The sequence below is a fragment of the Haemaphysalis longicornis genome, unplaced genomic scaffold, assembly GCF_048455015.1.
Source record: "Haemaphysalis longicornis isolate Haplotype H1 unplaced genomic scaffold, Haemaphysalis longicornis Haplotype H1 scaffold_3, whole genome shotgun sequence".
In the NCBI taxonomy this organism is placed as follows: Eukaryota; Metazoa; Arthropoda; class Arachnida; order Ixodida; family Ixodidae; genus Haemaphysalis; species Haemaphysalis longicornis.
In genome coordinates this window covers 184,029,669-184,053,070 of record NW_027526335.1, presented here as the reverse complement: position 1 = coordinate 184,053,070, position 23,402 = coordinate 184,029,669, and the positions used below count along the sequence as shown (strand labels likewise).

The window sequence follows — 23,402 nt, the reverse complement described above, 5'->3', positions numbered from 1 at the left end:
ATTTAAGAACATGGTCGAACGCGGTGTGGTGAAAATTACGTAAATATCTGAGTTGCCGCGAAAGTTAGTCGGAAATAAACCGCCCGCGGGAAAGCGCCGCAGAAACCCGAAATCACGGTAGCACGCACGCGTTGATGACAACGCATCGCACGACAGGCGCGTTATCAATTCTCTTTGGTGGTTGCGTGGTCTTTTCTTCCGTCGCATTTTTACAAATTTATATCATTTCACGAAGTGCTCTTAAAATTAGCTCCTAAACCGTCTTTCTTTTTTAGGGGCGAAGCCCCTCAGAGGTTCGGGCTGTCGGCGTATCCTGCCGTCGTCGTCGTTTCATGTAGTCACGATACTAAAACAACGGGACACTCGTTTTCCAACGCATCGCGCTAGAAGAACGTAACGCGTACTAAAAGAGCACACCAAGACACTTGTTTTCCAGCGCCTGGCGCCAGAACGTTTCATCTCCGTGGGCAGAAACGCGTACTAAAATAACACACCGGGACACTCGATTTCCAACGTCTCGCGCTAGAGAGCGTCGTGCTTCAAAGACGCGACTTACAGCAAAGCTGTATACCTCTAGCCCTAAACTGTTTCACCTCCGTTGGCAAAAACGCCAAGGCGCCAAGAATACACTTATACACTGCATGCTTCACCCCTCCCCAGGTTTCACATTAGTGGAAATGGCCCGGGATTTTTTTCGCCAATCTCCCGTTTTGGTCAATATCCGGCCGGGCAGTTCGAGCGGGCCGACCGGCCCCGCTCGGCAGTTGTTGTTGTTGATCCTTTTCTAGTGGCACATACCCACGTGGGGGATTGGCCAAGAAACGGAGTGGCTTTTTGGGGCTAAAACGCCCACCTCATGGCCCTATATAATCAGCCTGTAGGAATTGGGGAGACGGTTACCGAATTATCGGTTACCTTAAAAAAAAAAAAAAAAAAGGATCGTGACGTACCGCCAGCGGAGCCAATAGCTGAACCTTGCCATTTCTCTGGTGGTCTTGCGCCTGGTCGGTGAAGTCACAGCTTCCACAGCGCTTTGGAGGCGCGATGAGAGGGTAAGAGCTGCAGCCCTTATTGCTGGCTCTTTTTAATGAACGATAACTCGGCTAAGAGAGAGAGAGAGAGAAAGACTTTATTTGAGGCCAGCAGGGAGTGGGAGGTCGGGATGCGCAGAGCCTCCACATCCCACCCACGTTCACGACGTCCTCGGGGCCATAGTCAACGTTTTTATACCATTTTTGCGGCAGGACGTCCCTTGGATATTGTACTCCAGCGATTGCGCAGGAAATCGCAGCCTTTGGATCCCTGCTTAGGTTCCCTTTGGAAAGCAACAGCACCGATGCCCATGCAGTGCTCACAGCGCTGTAGCGCATATCACGCACCTGGCCGGCACGCATTCCCACGAAGTGAAATTATGAGCTAGAACAGTAATGTGTTTAAGAAGGAGCTTTCGGTGCCGTACCCATCTGTAAACCACAAGATAGAGGGGATTGGCGATAGCTTTATTACCTGGCTACAAGAACTTTCTGGTTTAATCGTGGGCAGCTCAAAGCGGGTGGAAAGCACGTAGACCGGTCTAGGACCCAACAGCTGCGATGCTTCATACATTCGTTTTCTTTTTTTTTCTTTTTTTTTCTCTCAGTTTGTACCTTCAAGCTCGTGTTCCTTAATTCTGCACTGTTCGCGTGGTTGTCAGCTCAGGGTAATTAACAGGTGCTGTCACGTCGGCGCAAACTCTCGAGCTTCCAGGCCACACTAGGGCCGCTTCCGCAATCAATCACGAACCGGCAGTTTAAAACGACGACATAAAACACTGCGCAACTGGCATGGCGACACGCGGAGACACTTTTTTAAGTGGCTAGAAGTGCGAGCACCTGGGGGAGAGTAAGTTCCAGCCAACAGCGCTCCGTGGAAAAAGGAATAAAAAAAAAACGCAGTGTACGAAACTTGTGCCATACCCAAAGGAACAATGAGTTGTCACCAGGAACGCGTTCCGCTCTCTCTATTTATGATTGTGCCCCACAGGCTATACTGCTGCATGTTATGCAAAACGGTCCGTTTTGTTTCTCCCGCGGCTCTTCGGTTCACTGCGTTTTTTTGTTTTCTCTCTTTGGATTTCCCGAAGCGGAAAACTTCGCATGCCGAACGACGCGACTTGTGCATGTCTGCGCAGTTACCGCGCCGTTTGACACGCACAAAAAAAGGAAGAACTACGAGGAACGCAACAGCTCAAAAAAGGGGCGGAATACGGACAAGGAAAAAAACACGGGGGGAAGGGTGGCGGCGACGGCAAACTCAGCGATGCGGCACAAAAAGCAACCACGACGAGTGGTCGCCGTCGTCAGCGTATCGACGTGGCCCGCGTTTTACACATACCACCCGAGGCGGCGCAGCCCCACCCTCCAACCACTACGGTTTCGAGCGGTCAATTCGAGCACTGCACATGCGACTCCAATAAAAAGCGGGCCACGAAATACGCCCCGGGGCCGCCGCCGCCGCCGCGTCCAGAAAAGCAGCGGCAGCCGCTCGTCGCACAGGCCGTGCATAGGAGAGCCCGGCGTTGTTATTTATACGGGCCACCAAGACGTCGCACGAGGGCGCGCCAGGAAAACAAAACGCCCAAGTAAACGACGCGGCGCACTAGTGGACAGCAACCGACGGCGTCCTCGTCAGCGGCGACGCTCGCAGCACGCGGCGTAACGGTATCGCGCGCGGTAGCAGCCGGCACAGCTGGTCGTCCGAAGGAGAGAAAGCCCATTCGCGGCGGCGACAAGGTTAGCGCGTCCGCGGGTGCAGACGACGCTTCTGCCGCCTCGGGCAGCAGACGACACTCGGCGCCGCGTCGTTCGTCGTCCGCGGCCTCAGTCCCGTGCGAAGGACGCGAGTGTCACACGCGACAGACGCGGTATTTTCTTCCTCTCAGCTGACATTCGCACCGAGACGCGACAGCTGTGCAGGGCTGCGCTATCTCGGCGCAGCAGCACTCGTCCGCTCTGCGGAGGAGGAGGTAGCCTCCCCGATAGGTGTCGTCGGGCGGCAGCATGCGAGCAGTGCTGGGACACATGAGACGGGTCGTTTTTACCTGATTTCGGGCCTCGAGCATCGCGAAGACCTTCATCACCGGCCGTCGCAGCGAACCCCGTGCGCACTCATACAGACGACGACACCTCCGCAGATCACGTTTCGGTCGGCCGTCGCCATAGCGACGCCCAGAGCGACCGCGCCGCGACGCCACCGTCGCCCCCCGCTCGTCGTCTGCTCGCCGCCGGCGCCGCGCGAGGCAGTGATGCCAACCCTAGGGATTTATCCCTAGATCTAGGGGTTTTTTGTCTCTTTTAAAGATTTGGCGTCTTTTTGTGAAATCTAGGGATTTTTTAGAGTCTGTTGAAATGAAACGCTATGCAGCTTAGTGACTGGTGTTGCTGAGTAACCACGCGTTTTCAACAATAAGTTACTGCAAAGAATGTAATTTTTTGCTAATTTCTATTTTTCATTTCTAACTTTCCTTCGCTATTTCTATTTTTTTTTTCATTTAAAACAGCATTGGTGTTGTGCAAGCCGAGAGAGGGCGACTGTGGTTCTGTAACGCGAGGTTCTCGCAGTAACAACCTCTGAGCTGTGCTGTCCAAGGCATAGAGTTTCTCACTAGCTTACCTAGAGTGGAATCTGGCGCTAGCGTCAACGTGATTCGGCGGAAGCGCTCTACGCCTCCATGAGTGCCGCCATAGTGTGTAGTTCGGCCGGAAGTTCGGCATGGCATGGCCGGCAATGACTTTGTGGCTACGCAAATTGAGTTTCTGTTTGAAAAATTGCTGCCGAAAGTGCCGCTGTCAGCAAATTTTATTTTGTGTAAGGCACTGTGTTCGAGGTGTTATGCTGCAATACAAATTAGAGGGTTACTAAGAAAAAAAAAAGTAGAAGTCCTGCCTTTGGCTCACGCTGCCAGATACAGCGGGCCGTCTCGGATATATTTTAAGTTGTTACATCCTTCAAACTGGGTGAGGTTTTCTTTGATTTTTTGTAATATTTAGCTGAAAAAAAAATTTTTATATTGTCTAAAGCTGTGTTCTTGCTCCATCCCATTAGTCTTATTATCGTATGCTACGCGCCTTGGCAGGCGATGCAGCATTATAGATGCAAGAATGATGCAATCGCGTTGTATTTATTTGTTTTGACTAAGCAGGTATAAATTATTGTGGAAGCGAAGCCTGTTACCGCAAGTAAGTCTTCAAGTACGCGCGCAAAGCATTGTGAAATTGCGTGAATGCTTCAAATGGCAAATAAATACTGGCTTGTCGAGTTGCTATGTGTGTTGCCCCATTGCGCCTGCCCAAGGCAGCGCATGCTTCAAGGGGTAAGTAAACGCAGCGACGGCGACGAGCGACACGAAAATTGTAACAGAATGGGTGCAGAAAACGCATAGTGTGTGCTAGCGAAGCTTATTTAGTGTCGACAGCAGCAAGCGGGAAGCGGCCGTATAGAGCAGCAAGCGGCCGCCGGGACCCTCACTCGCTTTTTTCCGGCAAGAAGCAGCCCACAAGCGAGCGGCAGCGGCGATACAGTGAACTGTAGCGACGAGCGACGACGACAGAGGACATAGGCGGCAGTGAATTATTTTATTCGCTTGTCGCTTTGGCCAAGTACACTCTGTTGTTGCACCTTTTGGGTTGCGTTTTTCGCGTCGCTTGTCGCCGTCGCTGCATGTGGTCACCCCTTCATATGAAGAAACTCCCCGCTAAAGCGAGCACATGCGTTAAGAGCTAATCACGCTGCTGTTTAGACATGTCTGTGATAGCCATTGAATGCCAAACCGGGCATCCCGAAAACAGAACTAACAAACGCTTCAGAGCCGAGAAGCCTAATCCTTAGCTCTTTGCATTAGCCACTTGCTGCCAATCCGATTCGCACACTACCCATACTACCCACAATTCCCATGTCGGCATGCGATCGCAGCGACACTTTCCGCTCTAGGTAATTTGTCCGAACTTGTCGTCGCGAGTGACAACTTGTCTTCGCAAGTGAAGTGCAACTGTGGAAACTCTGAGGTGTGCTGTACACTCGAAGGAACTCGAAGGCCGGCTCGAAGGCCGGCTGCCTGGGTAATTTGCGCATACAGAGAAGAGACTGTTGCAAGAGCATTTCAAGAGGCGTTGCTGTGAAACCAGAGTCATCTGCCTCGAAGAAGCGAATTCACATCACTCCACAGAAAATGTAGAAAAAAAGAGCTGCAGTTGCTGCTAGTAAGCTGTATCTTAACTCTAATAAGATTCAGAGCAAACGAAGCGAAGAGCAAGCTGTGTTTAGACTAATAAAGGTGAATGCCAACTTGCGAAAATAAAAAAAAAATGCAATCTGGGGATTTTGTCTGCTATCTAGGGATTTTTGAGGGGTCATTCTAGGGATAAAGCGTTGCCTCGGGTTGGCATCACTGGCGCGAGGTGCAAGGTCCAGCGACAAGGACGCGCGAACTGGCGCGAACGCCGTCGTCACTGGATTATTCATCGCGCTGGCTCCACTCTCGGCGCGGAGATTGAACCTGCGGCCGACGATCGGGTCATCACACACGGCCTTTTCTCTCTGCGCGCCGACCCCGCCTGCAAGCCGCGCCACTCGCGCGCACACGATCGCTTCGACGAAGGTCCACCAAGAAGGACAAGACTGCGCGATCGTTACCGCGGCACGGTTCAGGTGTCCACCAAGGATATATACAGTTAGGCAGCCGCGGATTAACTCATTTTCACTCCCGTAACAACAACAACCTAGATATGACACGTACGACGGATTGGCATTTACCGAAAGCTTCGACGGCGACGGCGTGTTGGGCGTGCGGTAATGACGACCCCCGGCGCTATGGGGATTTTGTACAAAAGGGCTCGTCGGTATGTACCTTCAAGACAACAAAAACAGAGCTCACTACGGGACGAAGGAGGAGGCTGAATACACTCAGCGTTGCATGTTTTGTAAGGCGTCATAGACCACCTCGTAGATTAAAAGAAAAAAGTAGAAGGCATCCACTGCCCTGAACTCAACTTGTGCGAAGCGCACATTTACAGGATTCGCCGTCAGCGACAGTTTCAAATAAAGCGCTAGTGCTAGGAGCCTACGCTGCATCATTGCTCTGTACGATCATACCCCAAGGAAAACATTGTTCCAGGGTCACCGTACAAACGAGCGCAGTTATTCGAAGCTTACAGCCGCGGCCTAGATATGACGGACGCAATCGGCGAAGGTCGGGGAACGCGACACTGACGCTGATGGAGACAACAGCGATTAAAAGCACTCCTAATACATTCAGCTCTATTCATTCTCGTACCTGTATATATCTACTATTTGAGGAATGATGTGGTGTAATTTCGGAGTTGACGCACGACAACAGTCCACAGCCACGCGCTTCCCAATATCGAGCGGCATATTAGCGAAATCGTTTTGAAGTGACACTGAAGTAATTTTGTCTCCGTGTCACTTTCGGCTGCGTTGTGCAGTTTATTTTTTTTTTCAATGCCCAACTTTACCGGCGAAAGTGTGGCGCTTTAGAGTGTTTGGGCGGCATGCAGGAGGAAAAATACCACGCGCCGATTCGCGGTCGCCGCCTACCGTTATGACGTCCGACTGGTTTCCAATGTGGGTTCATTGCATCTCACGGCGCGTTCCAATTATCTAAAGTCCCTCCACGGGCTTTTTGCCAAGTGGCGACAAGTGCCTCCTCTCCACCCCTCTCCCGCTCCCCTCCCGTCGTTTGATAGACCTGAAGTTTCTCCATCGGCTTTTCACAATTACCCTATAGCAGACGGCCAAGTAGGCAGCCAAGCGAGAAAGCGGCCACATTGGATTAAGAAAGACTATAGTAGGGGGCACGACATTGTGTAGTAGTACCAGGCGGTGCTAGCCTTGCAAAATACGCCGGCAACTGCTCACGCACCCAAGCTTCGCAAGTCCACGTCTTTTTGCCCCTACCGCTCTTTCTCGCTATTTACAGCCGCAACAACGGTAGTTTAGTCCAGGTATACTCAAGGTAGGCATTCGCTGGCCAGATTAGATAAGGACGACCGTTAGTGCCGACACTGGTCAATTCCTGGTGTGTGTGTGTGTGTGTGTGTGTGTGTGTGTGTGTGTGTGTGTGTGTGTGTGTGTGTGTGTGTGTGTGTGTGTGTGTGTGTGTGTGTGCGTGTGTGCGTGTGTGTGTGTGCGTGTGTGTGTGCGTGCGTGCGTGTGTGCGTGCGTGTGCGTGCGTGTATGTGTGTGCGCGCGTGTTTGTGTCTGTCTGTCTGTCTGTCTGTCTGTCTGTCCGTGTCATCCTGCGCACCGCAATTCCGAATATTCAAACTCACCGGCACGATTCGAACTGAACTACTTTGCCCATGACCGCTCGCTGGTGTCGTACTCATTACGTTCGGCGACTTGCAACAACCCTGGCGTAATGGGCAGCAATTACTACAATCCCTGCGCCATCTTCGCTACTGATTGCAGCAAGCAAGACTTTCTCGGGGCACTTGAACCTTCTTACGTGCCTTGAAGGCGAAAGCCTGGCGTACTAATGTGACGCGAACCTTTTATATGCACGTCCAGCCGTCGACGCAATCCACGTGAATCCCCATTAACTTATCTTAATCTATCCTAATCCTAATCTAACATAATCCAACTTAATCCCACCTTACTAGTCATTACTATCAATCGCTAATGAATCACTAGTTAACTTAGGTAACTATTTGTGTACGGCTGGCGTGCTTTGGTTGCCTAATTCCGTTTGAACTTGAGAACGACGCCCGCGCCACTTAAATATGCGCGTAAAGACGCCCAAATAACAAGCACGAACTTTAAAAAAAAAACTATAACTCCTTTGAATTTATTAATTTCGCAACCGCTCCTAGTTGATTATAGGGTTTGACGCGCCGACGCTTCACAGGCGACGAGGCACGCCGTAGTGGAGGGCTCCGGATTAATTTTGACCACCTGGGGATCTCTAACGTGCGCCCAAAATCTCGTACACATGGGCGTTATCTTGCTTTTCGCCTCCATCAGAAAAGTGGCCGCCGCGGCCGGGAACCGAACCCGCGTCCTCATGCTCAGCAGCACAGCGCCTTGACTGCTCCTACTTACTTTGGCTGCCCCGTATTAATCCTAATGTGTTTGTTTCTTACAAACCTGCGCCTTCCACTTGACTTGCGCGCTGCGGGGTTTTCGCCTGCACGCACGCTGTTCCCATTCTTACTCTTTCAACGCGTATACTTAGAGGTCTAGTTAGACTGCTTTTAAAGCTGTCTGTCGTGCTGTCAGCGAATTTGAAGGCACCCGGAGCCTTCAAAATGCTGGCTTCCGCAACCACTTCACGGTTAATATCGACTTTGTGTTCCCTGAATCCCATTAAACATATGCCAGCAAACCGCCAAATCTAGCCCTGCAAGCGGGTCGCCACTAGCCGACGCCAGCAAATCGGGAGGACACGCCCACTAGAAAGACAATCAGGCAAGGTTTACAGCTCACTTCGGTGTCCCTTAGATATCTGACAATTCGCGAATTGTTATTGTGCCGAATGACACTGCAGAATTCGCGTGACTGGACTCCGCGGCCATATGTGGCGCAATTTGGTTTTCACATCCTGCAGCCATCAGAGAGACAGTTTTAACCCAGTTTTAGAAGTGGCATTATTTCCAAACATGTGCTCTTTCCGTATATCATCATCACCCCCATCATTTCCCTCTGAAGAAGAAGGCGGGACAAAATGCCGTAAAAGCAGCTTAGCATAGGCACCGATCGCTGCAAAGCTGCGTGACAGCAAGGCAGTTGACACACTGAAATTTTTTTTTTCGAAATAAATACTGTAATGACGCACATATGTAATATTGGAAGACGTACGGATAATTCGAGAACTCTAAATACTTGTACTACAAGAGAGCCCACTAGCCTGTCTAACCATAAAAAACTTGTCTATACAATCAATCAATTGGAGGGTGTGTCTCGCGCCGACGCAACTCAGGCGATGAGGCGCGCCGTAGTGGAGGGCTCCGGGTTGATTTTGACCACCTGGAGATCTTGAACGTGCGCCGAAATCTCGCACACACGGGCGTTTTTGCTCTTCGCCTCCACCAGAAAAGCGGCCGCCGACGCCGGGAATCGAACCCGCAACCTCGTGCTCAGCAGCGCAGCGCCTTAGCCACTGAGCCACCGCGGCGGGTACACCCCCCAATCAATTGCTATGTATCCAGTACTTGCGCGGTGTAATAAAAGGCAGCCTAACTGCAGTGCTGCCATCCTATCACCAGAAAAAATTGGGCAATGGTCTCCAGCTAAGCGGTTTTAAAAGAAGTGGTAGGGTATGACTCATTTTCCAAACGCTGACCACAGGTCCTCCTTTTCGGCATTAGAAGTAATGCTACTTTTAGCCGAAGAACTGTTTCCATCTAGTGCGGTGTACCTTTGGCGAAAATGCAGAACTAGCGCGAAGAAACGAAGAGCAGGAAAAGGGTGAAGACGGGCACAATTCCGTTTTTGCGCTCGTCCAGTCTTTCCCTGCCGTGCACGCTCTCGTGTAATGGACGTGTTTTCGCAGAGAGTTGCAAAACGCGCGTCCATATATACCGTATTTTCGCGCGTGTAACCCACGCCAAAAATGAGAAAATTCCAGTGGCAAAGTAAGGGTGCGGATAATGCGCGTTTTTTTTTTTTTTTTAGTCAGCTTCACGGCAATGCACGTTGTGCCGTGAAGATGACCTTGTGTGCAACATAATGAAGACTGCGGCTCAAGTGATAGCTCTAACGAGAGCAGTGACACTGCGTGAATCGTGACTTTCGCCTTGCAGTCAGTGTATTCTGCTTGATAAATATACGCTTTTTCTGTTTACACAACATGTGATGTGTTGCTTGAGCAGAGCTCTGCTTGCTTGAACAGTAGCCTTACCTGTATCAAATGTGCCGGCAATGCGCGAGATTTTTTTTTTTTTTTTTTTTCCGGTGGGCTGAAAGTGGGGGTGCGGATTATATGCAGTGGCGGGTTATACGCGCGAAATTGCGGTATACATACGCACGCCGCGCATTCCACAATCCGCGATTCCGCACCGAGACAGAAGCACCCGGCGAGCAACGGCGGCGGTGCCAGTAGTGACTGACCTCGCAGCAGCCGCATCGCGTCCGCTGAACGATTCCATTAGGCCGCGCTGGCGGCAGCATGCGTGCAAATAGAACACGCCATCATCCTGTGCGCGCCCGGGAGCGCAGTTCCGGAAAACCCACTGCCAACACCCCATCCTCCCCCGTCCACACAAGTTCGTCGAATCCTCGCACGCGCGACTAACCACAACGCCTTCATTTGGTGTATACGGAGGATGCGAAATGATCCACGCCGCCGTCCCGCACGTATTTTACGCTACACTACGCTGGCGCACTTATTGTGTGGTACCTGGGACATTAACGGATGTCCCAGGTACTGTTACAGCGAACCTGCCTTGGGCTGGGTTCCGACCAATCACACGCGCCCGCTCCAGAGCTAATGGAAAATGCTCTGTAGCTCTTCGTGTAATAGAGGTACCTTGGAAAAATTAGTGATATTGGCCGCTAAGACGACTATCTTTTACGCGGAGTTTCGTTACCTTATCACGATTATTTAGTTCATAGTGAAGCTGTAAACGTAAACTCGACGTAGGTATGGGATAAGAAAATGCGGGGGCAAAGAGTGGACTCGGATAGATGAGAGAGAGATTAATGTGGGATTTGAAAGGAGGCCTCCGGATTAATTTTGACCTCCTGGGGATATCTAACGTGCGCCGAAATATCGAACACACGGGCGTTTTTGCTTTTCGCACCATCAGAAAAGCTGCCGCCGCAGCCAAGAATCGAACCCGCGCAATCTTGGACTCAGCAGCACAATGCCTTAGCCACTGAGCCACCGCGGCAAAGCACAGGAACGGTTGGTGGTCAATAGGTGACCGGTAAAAAGTGCAAAGGCTCGCGGGTACGTCGCCTGCTTCCGTAACTTCCCGTTCGAGATCTCTCCTGCCCTCCCGTACGCCGGCGGATTTCAGGTGCAAGTGGGCGTGTTGTTTATTTGTCACAGGGTGCTTACCTGTCAGATAAATAAACCCCTAGTACGGTCAATCGTTGTTATTTATAGAATTCCCGATGCATGAGCGTTTTTTCCCCCGGTGGCAAGAGATAAACAACAAGCACACACACGCGTGAAAGCCGACGGCGAACGGGAGGCCAGGAGAGCTCCCGAACCGGAAGTGGGGGCACTCCGCGGAAGAAAACAATACCCGTGAGCCTTTGCGCTTTTTACCGGTCACGTATACACGAGAGGCCTTCGTCCTGCAATGGACTTCGAGAAGGTAATGACGACGACAATGATGAAAATGCTGAATCATTGCATTGCCTCAGGCAATTACCACGAAAATGTATTTTATTTTGTACAGGGTCTAGGATCCACTCTCAAGCTAATAGCCTGCAGCTTTTCTCCCGTATGTTGAATTCCTCAAAAAGCATTGATAAAACACGTTCGTTCATTCAAAGCTGCGTGCGGAACCCGCAGATAAGAGCTACACGCGGCGACGACGTAACATGAGACGGGCCAATCATTTGGACATGTTCAGTCGCTTCCTTCACATTTCATTTTTGTCCCAATAAGAGTTCGGTATTTGAAGATGCACGATCCTTTCACGGAATTCAATTCATCCCGCAATAGCTGTACGCTACAGTGCGTTGCCACATTTGGCGCGCATGGCACATAATTACTACGGACGTCTTCATCCAATCGCAGCCCACCAATGGGGCCCAAGGGTAGAGTAAAGTCACGAAGAGAGCTTCGCATTTAGGGATGTTCGTCAACGATGCTGCGCTTCGCCGCGGTTAATAACATTAGCCGATTAATCGGTTACCGTTCGTCGATTTATTAGTCGACGCATCATGTAATATATCTACCGGTAATTAGCATTGTTAACGCGAACCCGATGTGAAAAACGGCCGCTAACCAACCTTGTGCACGAGACAGGTTGAAGAATGAGCGTCCTTGCACGAGGCACCGACTGAATAAATGTGCGTAGAAACGCTCCGCCAATAAAGCAGGCGGCTTGCAGTGCCGGCTGTGGGGATTTCGTGGAATTATTTCTTACCACGACGCGCTTAGGCCCCGCGAATCCGGGTCTCGGGGTCCCGGCGACGTAACGCATACACATACATTCTGACGCTCAAATTACAATCGGTTTACGCGTTCACGAAGACGGTTGCGCCGCAATCGAACGGCATCGGCCAGGGCGGAAAGTCTGTTTTTAACAGCAGAGCTGCTTAGGCCGACACAAATCCGTCGGCAGAAAACAGGTAGACAGAAAACCCCGAGCGCACGTGAGCGCGTGCCTCGCGACGGCCGCCCGGCGTCGTCCAGGCTTGCGCGTGGGCTCGCGCCACACTAGGAGCTCCCGCCTTTGTTGTCGTCGTGTAGCGACCGGCGCGCCACCGGTCCACCACGCCGAAAACGATGACGACGAATCTGTCAAGCCAAATCATTTACAACCCGCACGTGGAGACGGCCACGGAACGATTTTCTAATCATCGAAGGCTGCAGGGGGCTCCTCTGCGACATGCGACAACTTGGACTGTCATTTGACTCTCCAAGTGCTTTTATATTTTTGGGAGCACGAAAACTTGGCCACTGACATGGGGATGTTTGTCACGCCATCTATTCATTCATCTGACTTTTATTTTGCTTTCTCGTTCTTCTTTCTTTTTTTCCTATCTCTCTTGAACCTACGAACTAAATCCCTTCTGCTCTACTATTTTGCCTTATTTGATTTATTTTCATGAGAAAAAAACTTCTTGGCCAATCCCCCTAAGTGGGTATGCGACAATGTTCTGGGCCACCACCACCAGCGGACCAGCTGACGAAGAAGGGGAAGTCTACCGAGGCGAGGACATTTGCCTTACGGGGCTGTGCCGCCAGAAGACGACGACGAAAGGGATGACGACGACTGCTTCTGGATAAAACACTCTACATACTTTAATAGTCTTTGATTCACAGTGCCGCCGAAAACGGCTTTGCACTGCTGGGGTCCGGCTGCTCCCTTCCTCCTGGGATCCGCTGTCAGTGTGGGGACAAGCCAGGTCACCCCCTACCCTCCCCGAAGCATTGCTGTTCCTCCCAACGTTGGTTCCTCCAGCCTTGCACCACTAGTACCGGCTGCGCCATTTTAGATGCGAAGCATCTCATGCTCGGGGCCGTGTCCCTCCCTTCCTCCCTCCCGTGTTCCTCCCGTGTCCCTCACGTTGTCCGCCGTCCGCACTCTACTGCGCATGCGCGTCTCTTCAGCCCCGTCAGCGTTTGGGCTCTTCCCACTGCGCTACAAACCAAGACGGGAGCATGTGCTACGAACGCGCCTTATGTCCTTCACTCATTCAAACTACGTCATGAAGCTACTGATACAACGAAGGCACGCGTCAACGGAAACGACGAACTGAAAACTAATGGGAACTTCAGTCGACCCCATGGCTGCTTCGCATACTACTCAGGGTTCCCCTACGAGGAGATGGTGTAATTTTTTTCTACAGCTCTGGTTTAACGCAGTGAACGGAAAAACTCCCACCTCCCCTTGCGGGAACCCCTGTGTAGATGCGACGCATAGGCGCAGCGGCTAAGGGACCGCGTTTTATAGCGCGCATAACGTTGAGGGGACTGCGTAAGCCGGTCCCAGTCGATGACGACGTTGGCGTACTTGTAAAGCGGCGTGGACTCTAGGTGTTTGAGCCAAGCGTGGATGTTGCTTCGCCGCAGAACGGCACACCGGTTATATGCGCAGCGCGCCCGAAGGAGAGGAAACCGCGGAAGAGAGAGTACTGCACATGCGCCGGCCCCAGCGCGTCTGCCGCGGCTATGACGCAACGTGCCGCGTCTATGACGCAACACAATCCAACACAATCCACTTTAATCCAATCCAATCCAAATCCGATCCAAGCCAATCCAATCCAATGCCCCTCGCGAGAGAGTGTTCGCTATCGGAGAGGAGAGGGGGTGAGCGGCGGAGAGCGCAGCTGGCGCGGCGAGGAGAATGGGGGAGGGGCGGACAACGCCGACGACGACGCCGGAGGGACAAGGCGAGTGAACGAGATGCTCTTCATGTAAAAGTACTGAATATGCATGCTTTTATAGTGAAGTTGTTATCCTCTCGTTGGTCTGGATTTTTCGTGCCGACCAGGTGCCGGAGGGAGGGGGACGGAAGCCGGAACTCGAAGAGCACGGAAACAAAAAGTAAGAACTGTGGTTGATTCCTCTGTGATAGGAATCCGTAAAACACGAAAGTGAAAAGTGCAGCGAAATCTGTAGCTGAGCATGATTTGCGGGTCGGCGTCTGTCTCGTAGGTGCGCTTGGCGAGTGACGTCCTGCTGGCGGATCGCTTCGGCAAAGGTGTACGGGCGTCATGTCCGTGACGGATACGTCAGTGAAATCTTGGTGTATCCCGGCATAAAACACCGTCGTGTTTTATGCCGGAAACCCGAAAACGAAGAACCCTAAGTATAACGTACTCTTTAGTACCAAAAGGTTGCTTCCCCGCAAGGAGACCCTGTGTGCAGAGGTGCACCCTTTACAGGCCGCTTACTTCGCTGTACTGACGTCATTTCCGTGACGGATAAGACGTCAGTGAAATCTTGGTGTATCCTGGAAAAAACACTTTCGTGTTAAAAAAATATGCCAAGAACGCGACACAGCCGCCCAAGTTCCGCTCAAGTTCGACGAGAGCGCCTTCCTCATCGGCCGTCTGAGAGAAGACCACGTGAACATTTAAAACAGCAAAAGGCTGAAACACCAATCCATGAACACGCACACAGCCAGCCGCCAATCACGTGGACGCCGCCCGCAGGAGAGACGTAGCGCCGGCCGGCGGTGTCTGGTCGGGCAAGTCTGGTCGCGACGGGCGGCGCTGTGCCCGCTAACTTTCAAGGACGTTCGCAATACCGTTTTGGGGCTTAGTTGTAAGAAATCGTGCGTACTGTTTAGCGCTGCTAGTTTGCACTTCGTGCATAATTACTGTAGTGAATGACGTCTTTCCAAACAGCTTCCATTGCTACTGTTGCACGCGTGAGGAAATCCGACGCCCAGCAGCTTCGCTGGCCATACACTCACTGCAGGACAGAGTCGCTTTCCTTTTTTCCACGCGACGCATGTTCCCGTACGAAATGTCGTCCCCAGCACCAAAGATTGCACTTCAACCGGGAAAACATTTCTAGCGCTATTTTGTTGGTTTTTTTTTTTTTTTTTGCATCGGCGGGCGCTGTATGACGCCATACTTCTAGCTTGCATACGGCGGAATACGCAAGTTTAAAAAGAAAGCGCAATGGCGACGAACAAAAAACGCCAAACTGCTTTCGAAATCCAAATATCGCGTCGCGCACGAAAACCTTAAAATATAAGGGAGCTTGAAGGGCAGTACCGCCCACCTTTTTCTTTTAGATTTAGTAAATACCCTAACAAAAAAAATCATGGCGTAATAAGTGAACCCTTGTGAGCTGGAACTCAGCCAGGCGCAGCGCTTTGCACGCGCGTACAGCAATAACTATCCTAAACCCACTCGAGACGGCGATTAGCCAACCTGTGGGTTGTTTTACCTATTACCTGCTGATCGGTTGCACGCACGCCTGAGTCATGTTAAGGGGTACATATGCGGGTGTGTTTTTTTCTTTCGCGGTTAATGAGACACACCACCCACAGATAGATGAACCGATAAAATAATTGACATGTTAATGGATAAATAATAGAGTTTATAGCAGAGCGGAAAACCGATCCCGGTACGGTACCCGGGTATTGCGCGTGCGCAGAGGCAGCAAAACTGGTTGCGCGCATGCGCACTTGTACCGGGTATCGTACCGGGACCGCTTCTCCGCTCTGCTATAACTCTAATATCACAACCCCAACGGAGACAGCGAAGCCAGATGCGACGCTGGTGTCAGAGCAAGGACCCGTCTTGGAAACGAAACTTAACATCCGTTTGCATCGTTCCAAGATCAGACCACACCGAGTGTCGGGTGTGGAGCGACTGACTCCTGGGCAAAAAGAACCAACAATCACTTCGGGCGAATCGGAAAACGCGAACCCACACATCTGTATAAACATTCGCCTCGGAGTGGCAGTTGGCGGTGCTTGACTTTGCGAGGGTCGCGGTGGTACTCCAAAGGTCGCTCTATCTGCGCTCGCTGCTGTTTGTTTTTTGCTCGTCAGTCCGAACAAATCCATCGTATAGCCCAAGGCGCTCAGTCGCCCGGCTGGTGTACAACGAAGCTACCCGCGAGATCCGTGAGACGACTGATGCGCTCATAATAACAGCTTCGACGAGCCTCTCGTTGGATGTATTTTTTTCCTAGCATCTGGGCGTAGAAAGGGCACACAAAGACAAGCAAAGAATAGGACGAACGCGACACAACTCCTCAACGTCAAAGAGAGCACCTCGTCACTGGCCTTTGAGAAGAAGACCCCGTGGAGACCTTAAACACGAAGCTTATGACCCGCGTGCACAGCCGGGCGCCGATCACGTGGACGGCGCCAGCCTATCACGTGGACAGTGCCAGACGAAGCAGGTATAGCACGAAGGCGGAACAGCGAGCGGCCGGGTACAGAACGATGAGCTCGGCACCTCACAGCTTCGCAGGGCATTCAGCTCCTCGATTTTACGGGCGGAGCCCCGTAAGAGGCTCCGGCTGTCGGCGTCTCCTGTCGTCGTCGTCGTTTCATGTAGTCACGGTAACGCCTCGCGCTAGAAGGTTTCACCGCCGTGGGAAAAACGCGCACTAAAGAACCCACCGAGGAGGAGGAGGAAAAAACTTTATTTGTCTCATCCGTTGAGTGCAGTCACTCCGGAGCAGTGAGGGGTGTCCTCAGTCCAGGACTCCCTGGCTGTAGCCGGCCTTCCGGGCCCTATTCACCAGCCGAAGCTGGGAGCAGGGGTCGGAGCTGGTCAGCGCCGCCGCCCACTGTGAAGGGGTAGGGTTGGGATTGGGAGGGAGGTCTGGGATGTTCGGGCATTCCCACACTATGTGGTATAGTGTTCCTGATGTGGGGCAGAAGATGCACTGAGGGGAGAATTGGGTGGGGAATATTTTGTGCCAGAGCGTGTTGTGGGGAAAGGTGTTAGTTTGAAGCTGACGAAGTATAACTCCTTCCTCTTTGGTCAGTTGCTTATGTGGGGGAGGAAACTGTTGGCGGGATAGTCGGTAGTGAGAGAGGATGTCGTTGTATGTTAGCAGGGGTTGGGGCGTATAGTTAGGGGGGGTGGTTGGCATAGGGTTGTGGCTGTCCGCAATGGCCCGGTGTACTGCTTCTCGAGCCGCGGTATGCGCCGCTTCATTGCCGACTACGCCTGAATGACTTGGTGCCCAGATAATGCAGAGGTCAGGTAGGTGAGTTTTGGTTTTGAGTATACTGAGGGTTGCTGGGGAGAGAGTGCCTCGCAGAAAGTTGCGGCAAGCCTCTTGAGAATCGGTCAGTATCGTAACGTAGTCGCTCTGTGTTGTGGTGGCTGCCACGGCTATTGCTGCTTCCTCTGCAATGGCGGTGTCCGTGGTGAGGAGAGTGGCTGTGGCTACGGTCTGAAGTGTATTATTCACCACTGAAATCGCATAGGCGTTTTTGGTGATGTAGGGAGAGGCATCTGTGTACAGCACCTCCTTTTGATTTTGAAATTGTGCCTGAAGATAGTTGGCGCGGGCCCTTCGTCTTCCAATGTGATAAGTAGGATGCATATTTCTAGGAATTGGGGTAACGCGGATGTGTTTCGGTATAGTCAGTGGAACACGTATTCTGCATCTGGAGACCGGAGGCGATGAATATCCAAGGCGCACCAGGGTCGCACGTCCAGCATTAGTGAGTTGGAGCCGTTGGAGTTGTGAAGTGCGTTGCGCCTCACAGAGCTCTTCCCAGGTGTTGTGTAAGCCCAGTTGCAACAGCTTGGCGTTCGATGTGCATGTAGGAAGTCCGAGGGCCGTCTTGTATGTTTGTCGGATAAGAATATTTAGCTTTCGCCGTTCGGCTGGCTTGAGGGACAGGTAAGGCGTACCGTACGTAACACGGCTGATAAGCACGGCTTGAATGAGTCGGATGAGGTCTGGTTCTTTCAGTCCGGTTCGTTTGTGCGTGATACGGCGAATTAATTGGGTTATATGAGTCATGGTGCGTTGAAGTTGTAGGATTGTATGGGAGCCCGATCCGTCCTGTGGGATGGTGAGTCCCAGTATGCGCAAGTGGGTAACAGTTGGAATGGGGAAGTTTTGAATATGGAGTTTAGGGTCTGGTACTGGGGAGATTCTTCTGTCCTTTGTGCGTTGTTGAAGGGTAAGGAGCGCCGATTTCTCTGGTGCGCATGTAAGACCGCGCTCCTGTAAGTACCTGCATGTATAATCAACAGCTGTTTGAAGGGCTTCTTGCTGGTCTCCGATGGATCCTGTGGTAGTCCATAAAGTTAAATCATCTGCGTACAAAGCATGCTTCAGGTCCGGTATGGCAGAGAGTTGCGCAGATAGATCTTTGATAGCGATGTTGAAAAGGAGTGGGGAAATGACAGACCCCTGTGGGGTACCACGTGGAATAGCGGTAAACTTAGGTGAGCGTAGGTGTCCAAGTCCCACTGTCGCCGTGCGCTCTGTTAGAAACACCTTAACGTAGTTGTAGGTGTTCGAACCGGGGTTGAGCGTGGCGAGGCCTTGTAGGATGGCGTCGTGAGTGACGTTATCGAATGCTCCTTTGATATCCAAAGCAAGAATGCAGTATTTGTGATTTTTAGGAATACGAAGGATGATGTCTTCCTTTAGCTGAAGTAGAATATCTTGAGTGGACAGATGTGGTCTAAAGCCGTACATGGTATTTGGTAGTAATGCGTTGTCTTCTATATAGTCAGTCAAGCGAGTGTGAACCAAATGTTCCATGAGCTTACCGACGCACGAGGTAAGAGAAATAGGACGTAGGTTTGAAAGGGAGACGGATTTGTGAGGTTTTGGAATAAGTGTGATGTCGGCATGGCGCCACTGTGGTGGGAGCGTGCCGCGGGCCCAGAGGTCATTGATGTATTGGAGGAGATTCTCAAGAGCCAAGTCGTTCAGATTGCGGAGGAGCTTATTGGGGATGTGGCCGAGACGCTGGTTTTCCAGGGCCTCGCGCTAGAACGCGTCGTGCTTCAAAGACACGAGGCTTTTACAGCACGGCTGTATACCCGCCGACAGTAAACATTCAGGGTGCCCGGGAAGCTCTCTACGATCATGTGCACCGGATCCGCACGGGAATTCTGCAGTACTACGTGGACCCGGTGAATTTAACACTCAATCAACGTAGGACCTGGACTTGGGTCCTGCGGAAAAATAAAAGTTTGTTCTCTATCTCTTTAACCCTCCAACGGTTTCATCTCCGTGGGCAAAAACGCCAAGGCGCCAAGAACACACCTATACACTGCACGCTTCGCCCCTCCCCAGGTAGAGGGCCCGGGATTTTATCAATTCGGCCGGCGAGGTTTACGATTCGTTTGGAGCGACGTCTTTCTTTACTAAAACTATCAACAAGGCAAGCACTGATGCCAGAAATGATGTCTCCGATTACTGGCACGGGATACGTTGGGTCTTCTCATTCAATCTTATGTCGTCGTGCATCGCGGGTGGTGTGGCATAATTTGGTTAGTCAACTACAATCGTCGCTTGCCATCCTACGCTAACTTAAGAGTGCGTGGAGCGCTCGCCAGCAATATCAGGTCGGTCTTATTTTAAGCGACTTGAACATCACCACTGCGGCGAGTTTCGGGATAAGCTGCTATCGATGGCGCACCACGTATGGATACGCCGGTGGCGATCGAAGCACTTGCAACGCTCTGCCCGCCTGCATCTCGTGACTCGGGCGCGTCACGACGATTGCCTGCGGTGAAGAAAACAACCCGCCGTGCCGGTGCGTGTGATGGAGCACGCGCCGTCGAGCCGTATAGGATCTCCGCGGCCACGAAGAGGTAGCAGAGAAGGGTTTCCCCAAGCTGCGTCTCGAAGAGTTTGCTCGGCTGCAGGCCGCCGTCTGTTCCGGTCAAGGCAACGGACGCTTATAGAAGGGGGACTTCGAAAACGAAAGAGATGTCGTCCGTCCGTGCTTGCGCAAGAGGAAGGAGCGGGAGAACTTGGGCGATACAATAAACACAGCCCTCCGCCGGGAGGAAGAGCCGAAGGTCTCGCACACCACTGCACGGCTTCCGGCCGCAAAGAGCGGCGCCGCGCGCGAGGCGAGCGAAATATACTGGCACCTTTTTGCACTCGCCTATACACCACTGGCTGCATAAGCAAACAGCTCGGCGAAAACTGGGTTTCGCCACCACGAAGACGTGTATAGATTATCGGGGATGACGACGCTCGCTGCACACGGTGGTAACAGCGCGGTAAACGGTGACGCTTCAGTAAACTGAAGCGCTGAGGAATGCGAGGCCCCGAAGCGGAAAAGTCGACCGTTTTGGTGCATTACCGTGCGCTCAAGCACAATTTTTCAGCCAGAGCTGGTTGGTCATTTGGGTTCCTACAATTCTACCAGACGTCGCCAATCGCCCGCGTGTGACGTGAGACGCACTGCGACAAAGCCAACGTCATACTGAAAGCTGCCTTTAAAGGAGATTGAACGATGTCCGCTGAAGCCGATGACGCTGCTACCTACACGTTTCTCTGTCCTTACATCATTAGGCGACGTTAACGTGCCCGTTACGCGACCCCGCGGGTTAGCTGCGCTAGAGGTCGTGTCAAGGTCACTGACTGGAAACGCACCCGTTACGCCAAAAGTGGGAGGCGAGCTGATGCATATTTTACCAGCGGGCGCAAAAAAAAAAAGAAAACGCGACTTTGTAACAAGCGACATCACCGGGAGTAGCGTTATCAGAAGCAATGACGTCACTTCACCCCCTGCGTGGATACAGCGAAGCAGCAGTTATTGCGGAAGCTCTCTACTACAATGCGTAATACGGAAGCGAGAAGAGAAGCGGCGAGAAGGCAAGGGTAGCAATTAAATTGTCAAGCGTTGTTATCAACGTACGAAAAGGATACAGTTAACTAGCGTAGCACAAGCACTTAATAAAAGCGGATATCGACGGCCTCCACTGAACTCGTCATGTTCCTTCCAGCGTGCACAAACGACAAGCACTGCTTTTACAATTGTACTTACTCCGCAAATCTTTGTCGCGGTCCATGCTGTATATTTTTTTATGCCAGACTGATCCTCTTTTTTATCCTCTCCGTGCTTGATTTGTTTAAAAAAAATCTTATCATTACTGTATGTCACCTCCCCCTTATGTAATTCCCTATGACCACTTAAGGTATTTAAATAAATAAATAAATAAATAAATAAATAAATGCGTCGTTCAATTTTCTTTACTATGCGCATACAACGTAGTTGGTACTGCCTTGAACGCACTTTATCAAGAAGTGAGGCTCCACGAAGTACACACGTTGCGATCCAGAGCGCCGAAACGTGTGCTTTTCGGGGCACAAGAATTATTAACTGGAACAGTCACTGGTTGCACTAGGCGTATCCTATCTCAACAAGACGGCGCTTAAAGAAAAAAAAAGATGTACGGACGAGAAAGACTAACAAACGATAATATGACACAGACACGTGGCCACCGTTTCAAGTCGACGTATTTTAAACAAATCTGATCCACTCGCGCGGACAGACAGGCACTTTAATCTCGGTGTCGCTATTTGACGCGAAATATATCCGCGCAACGCTCGACGAATAACGACCCTCGAAAGAACACGCGTTGATAGTGGATTAGATATCGATGATTGGCCGATCAGAGGGCTCACCAAAGGCGCGCATTTAAGTTTAAACAAAGGCTCCTTGAAGCATCGCAGCTCAAATTCACAATCAAAAAAGAAAGAACAACTTACGACTAGAAAATACTGTAGCATTGATATTTGATGTCGTCCGTTATGATATTATAGACGGAAGCGGCTCTATAATACCAACAATGCCCAATGAAGTTGCACCAAACGTCTCCAAATTTCATATCCTTGCACGCGAGCAAAGCTTTCTGGGGGGAAAGCTTTGTTCCGGAGGGAACGAAAGAGCACACCCGCCGCGGTGGCGCAGTGGCTAAGGTGTCGCGCTGGTGAGCACGAGGTTGCGGGTTCGATTCCCGGCCACGGCAGCCGCTTTTCTGATGGAGGCGAAAGGCGAAAACGCCCGTGTGTACGAGATTTTGGCGCACGTTTCGGCGCACGACCCCAGGTGGTCAAAATTAATCCGAAGCCCTCCACTACGGCGCGCCTCCTCGCCTGCGTTGCGTGGGCGCGTTAAACCCTACAATCAATCTAAGAGCACAGTTCGCCGACCTTCGTATCTGCGATAGGTACACATTTAAACGGCCAGCGCCACCGATGCAGATGACGGAAGTAAGAGCACAACAACATGGGCTGACAGCACAATTGCTAACTTATCAAAGCAAAACAATAAAAAAATTCCCTCGCACTTCCCCGAGGGGGAGAGTGTGTAAGTGCGAATGCACGGTTGTTGATTGCGCGATTACGGTGGATATCGTGATCTTGGAGTGGAGAGGAGGCGCCCAACACCCGCAGTCACTGAGCGGAGAGAGGAGGAGGAGAGTAGCGCCCGCTGTTACGGCGAGGGCTACACGAGCGCCCTCACGCGTCGGAATGCGGAGCGCCCGCTACGCGAGCGAGAGCTCTCCCGCCCGAAGTGGAGAGGAGGCGCCCAACACCCGCAGTCACTGAGCGGAGAGAGGAGGAGGAGAGTAGCGCGCGTCCATCTCCCCCCGTTGCTAGGGAAGACGAGGAGGAAGACGAGGAGCGCGCGCACCCGCAGCTGTTGCTATGCGGACGACGGCGGCGGACGATTCAGGCTCGCTTAAGAAGTGCATTCGCACTTAAAATCTGTGCAAATTCCAAGTTCTAGCACGTGTGCCGAATTAAGTTCATATGAAAGCGCGGTCTGCACTATATATAAGTGAATCAACAGCATCATGCAAAGCCCCCCCCCCCCTGGATGATGATTTAGGGTTTAATGGCGCAAGGCCGACCAGGGCGAAGAGCGCCATGACAATGGTGGGATGCCATGAGGTGCTATTAAAATTGGATCTGCAAAAAAAATCCACTACGTTGAAATTAAACTATCGAAGTTGGTGTATAGGTCCATAATTAAAAAGCGAGAAATGTTGGCACGCAAGGTGTTAAAAGCCCTACGATACCGCCATTGTTTTGTGACGGAACATGAGGCCAAGTGAGGTCATGGGGAGTATGATATGTGCTTTAAGAAGTTAAAATCGGCAAAGTAATTAAAGACTCTTCTCTAAGAAAAATGTGACTATCTGATAAAAATAATGAAGGGTGCAAGGGTATGTAATGAGTGTATATTTCACGAAAGTGACGTTTTCTCTCAATGTTGCACATCTCGCATTCAATAAGCATTTGAAGAACT

The 23,402-nt window shown here is 51.5% G+C and overlaps 1 protein-coding gene across 5 annotated transcripts in view; it reads right to left on the bottom strand.

The window, feature by feature from the left end:
* The window catches only part of Trc (Serine/threonine-protein kinase tricornered), a 114,099-nt gene that overhangs the window by 50,268 nt on the left and 40,429 nt on the right, over nucleotides 1–23,402 (bottom strand). Inside the window, exon 1 of one of the 5 annotated variants that reach the window (XM_077704909.1) lies at nucleotides 3,080–3,216. The exons of the other annotated variants lie outside the window; for them this stretch is intronic. Coding sequence (XP_077561035.1) covers nucleotides 3,080–3,115 — 36 coding nt within the window. The 5' untranslated portion in view covers nucleotides 3,116–3,216. Of the gene's footprint in view, nucleotides 1–3,079; nucleotides 3,217–23,402 lie in introns of those variants that run through there. 5 annotated transcript variants of the gene reach the window in all.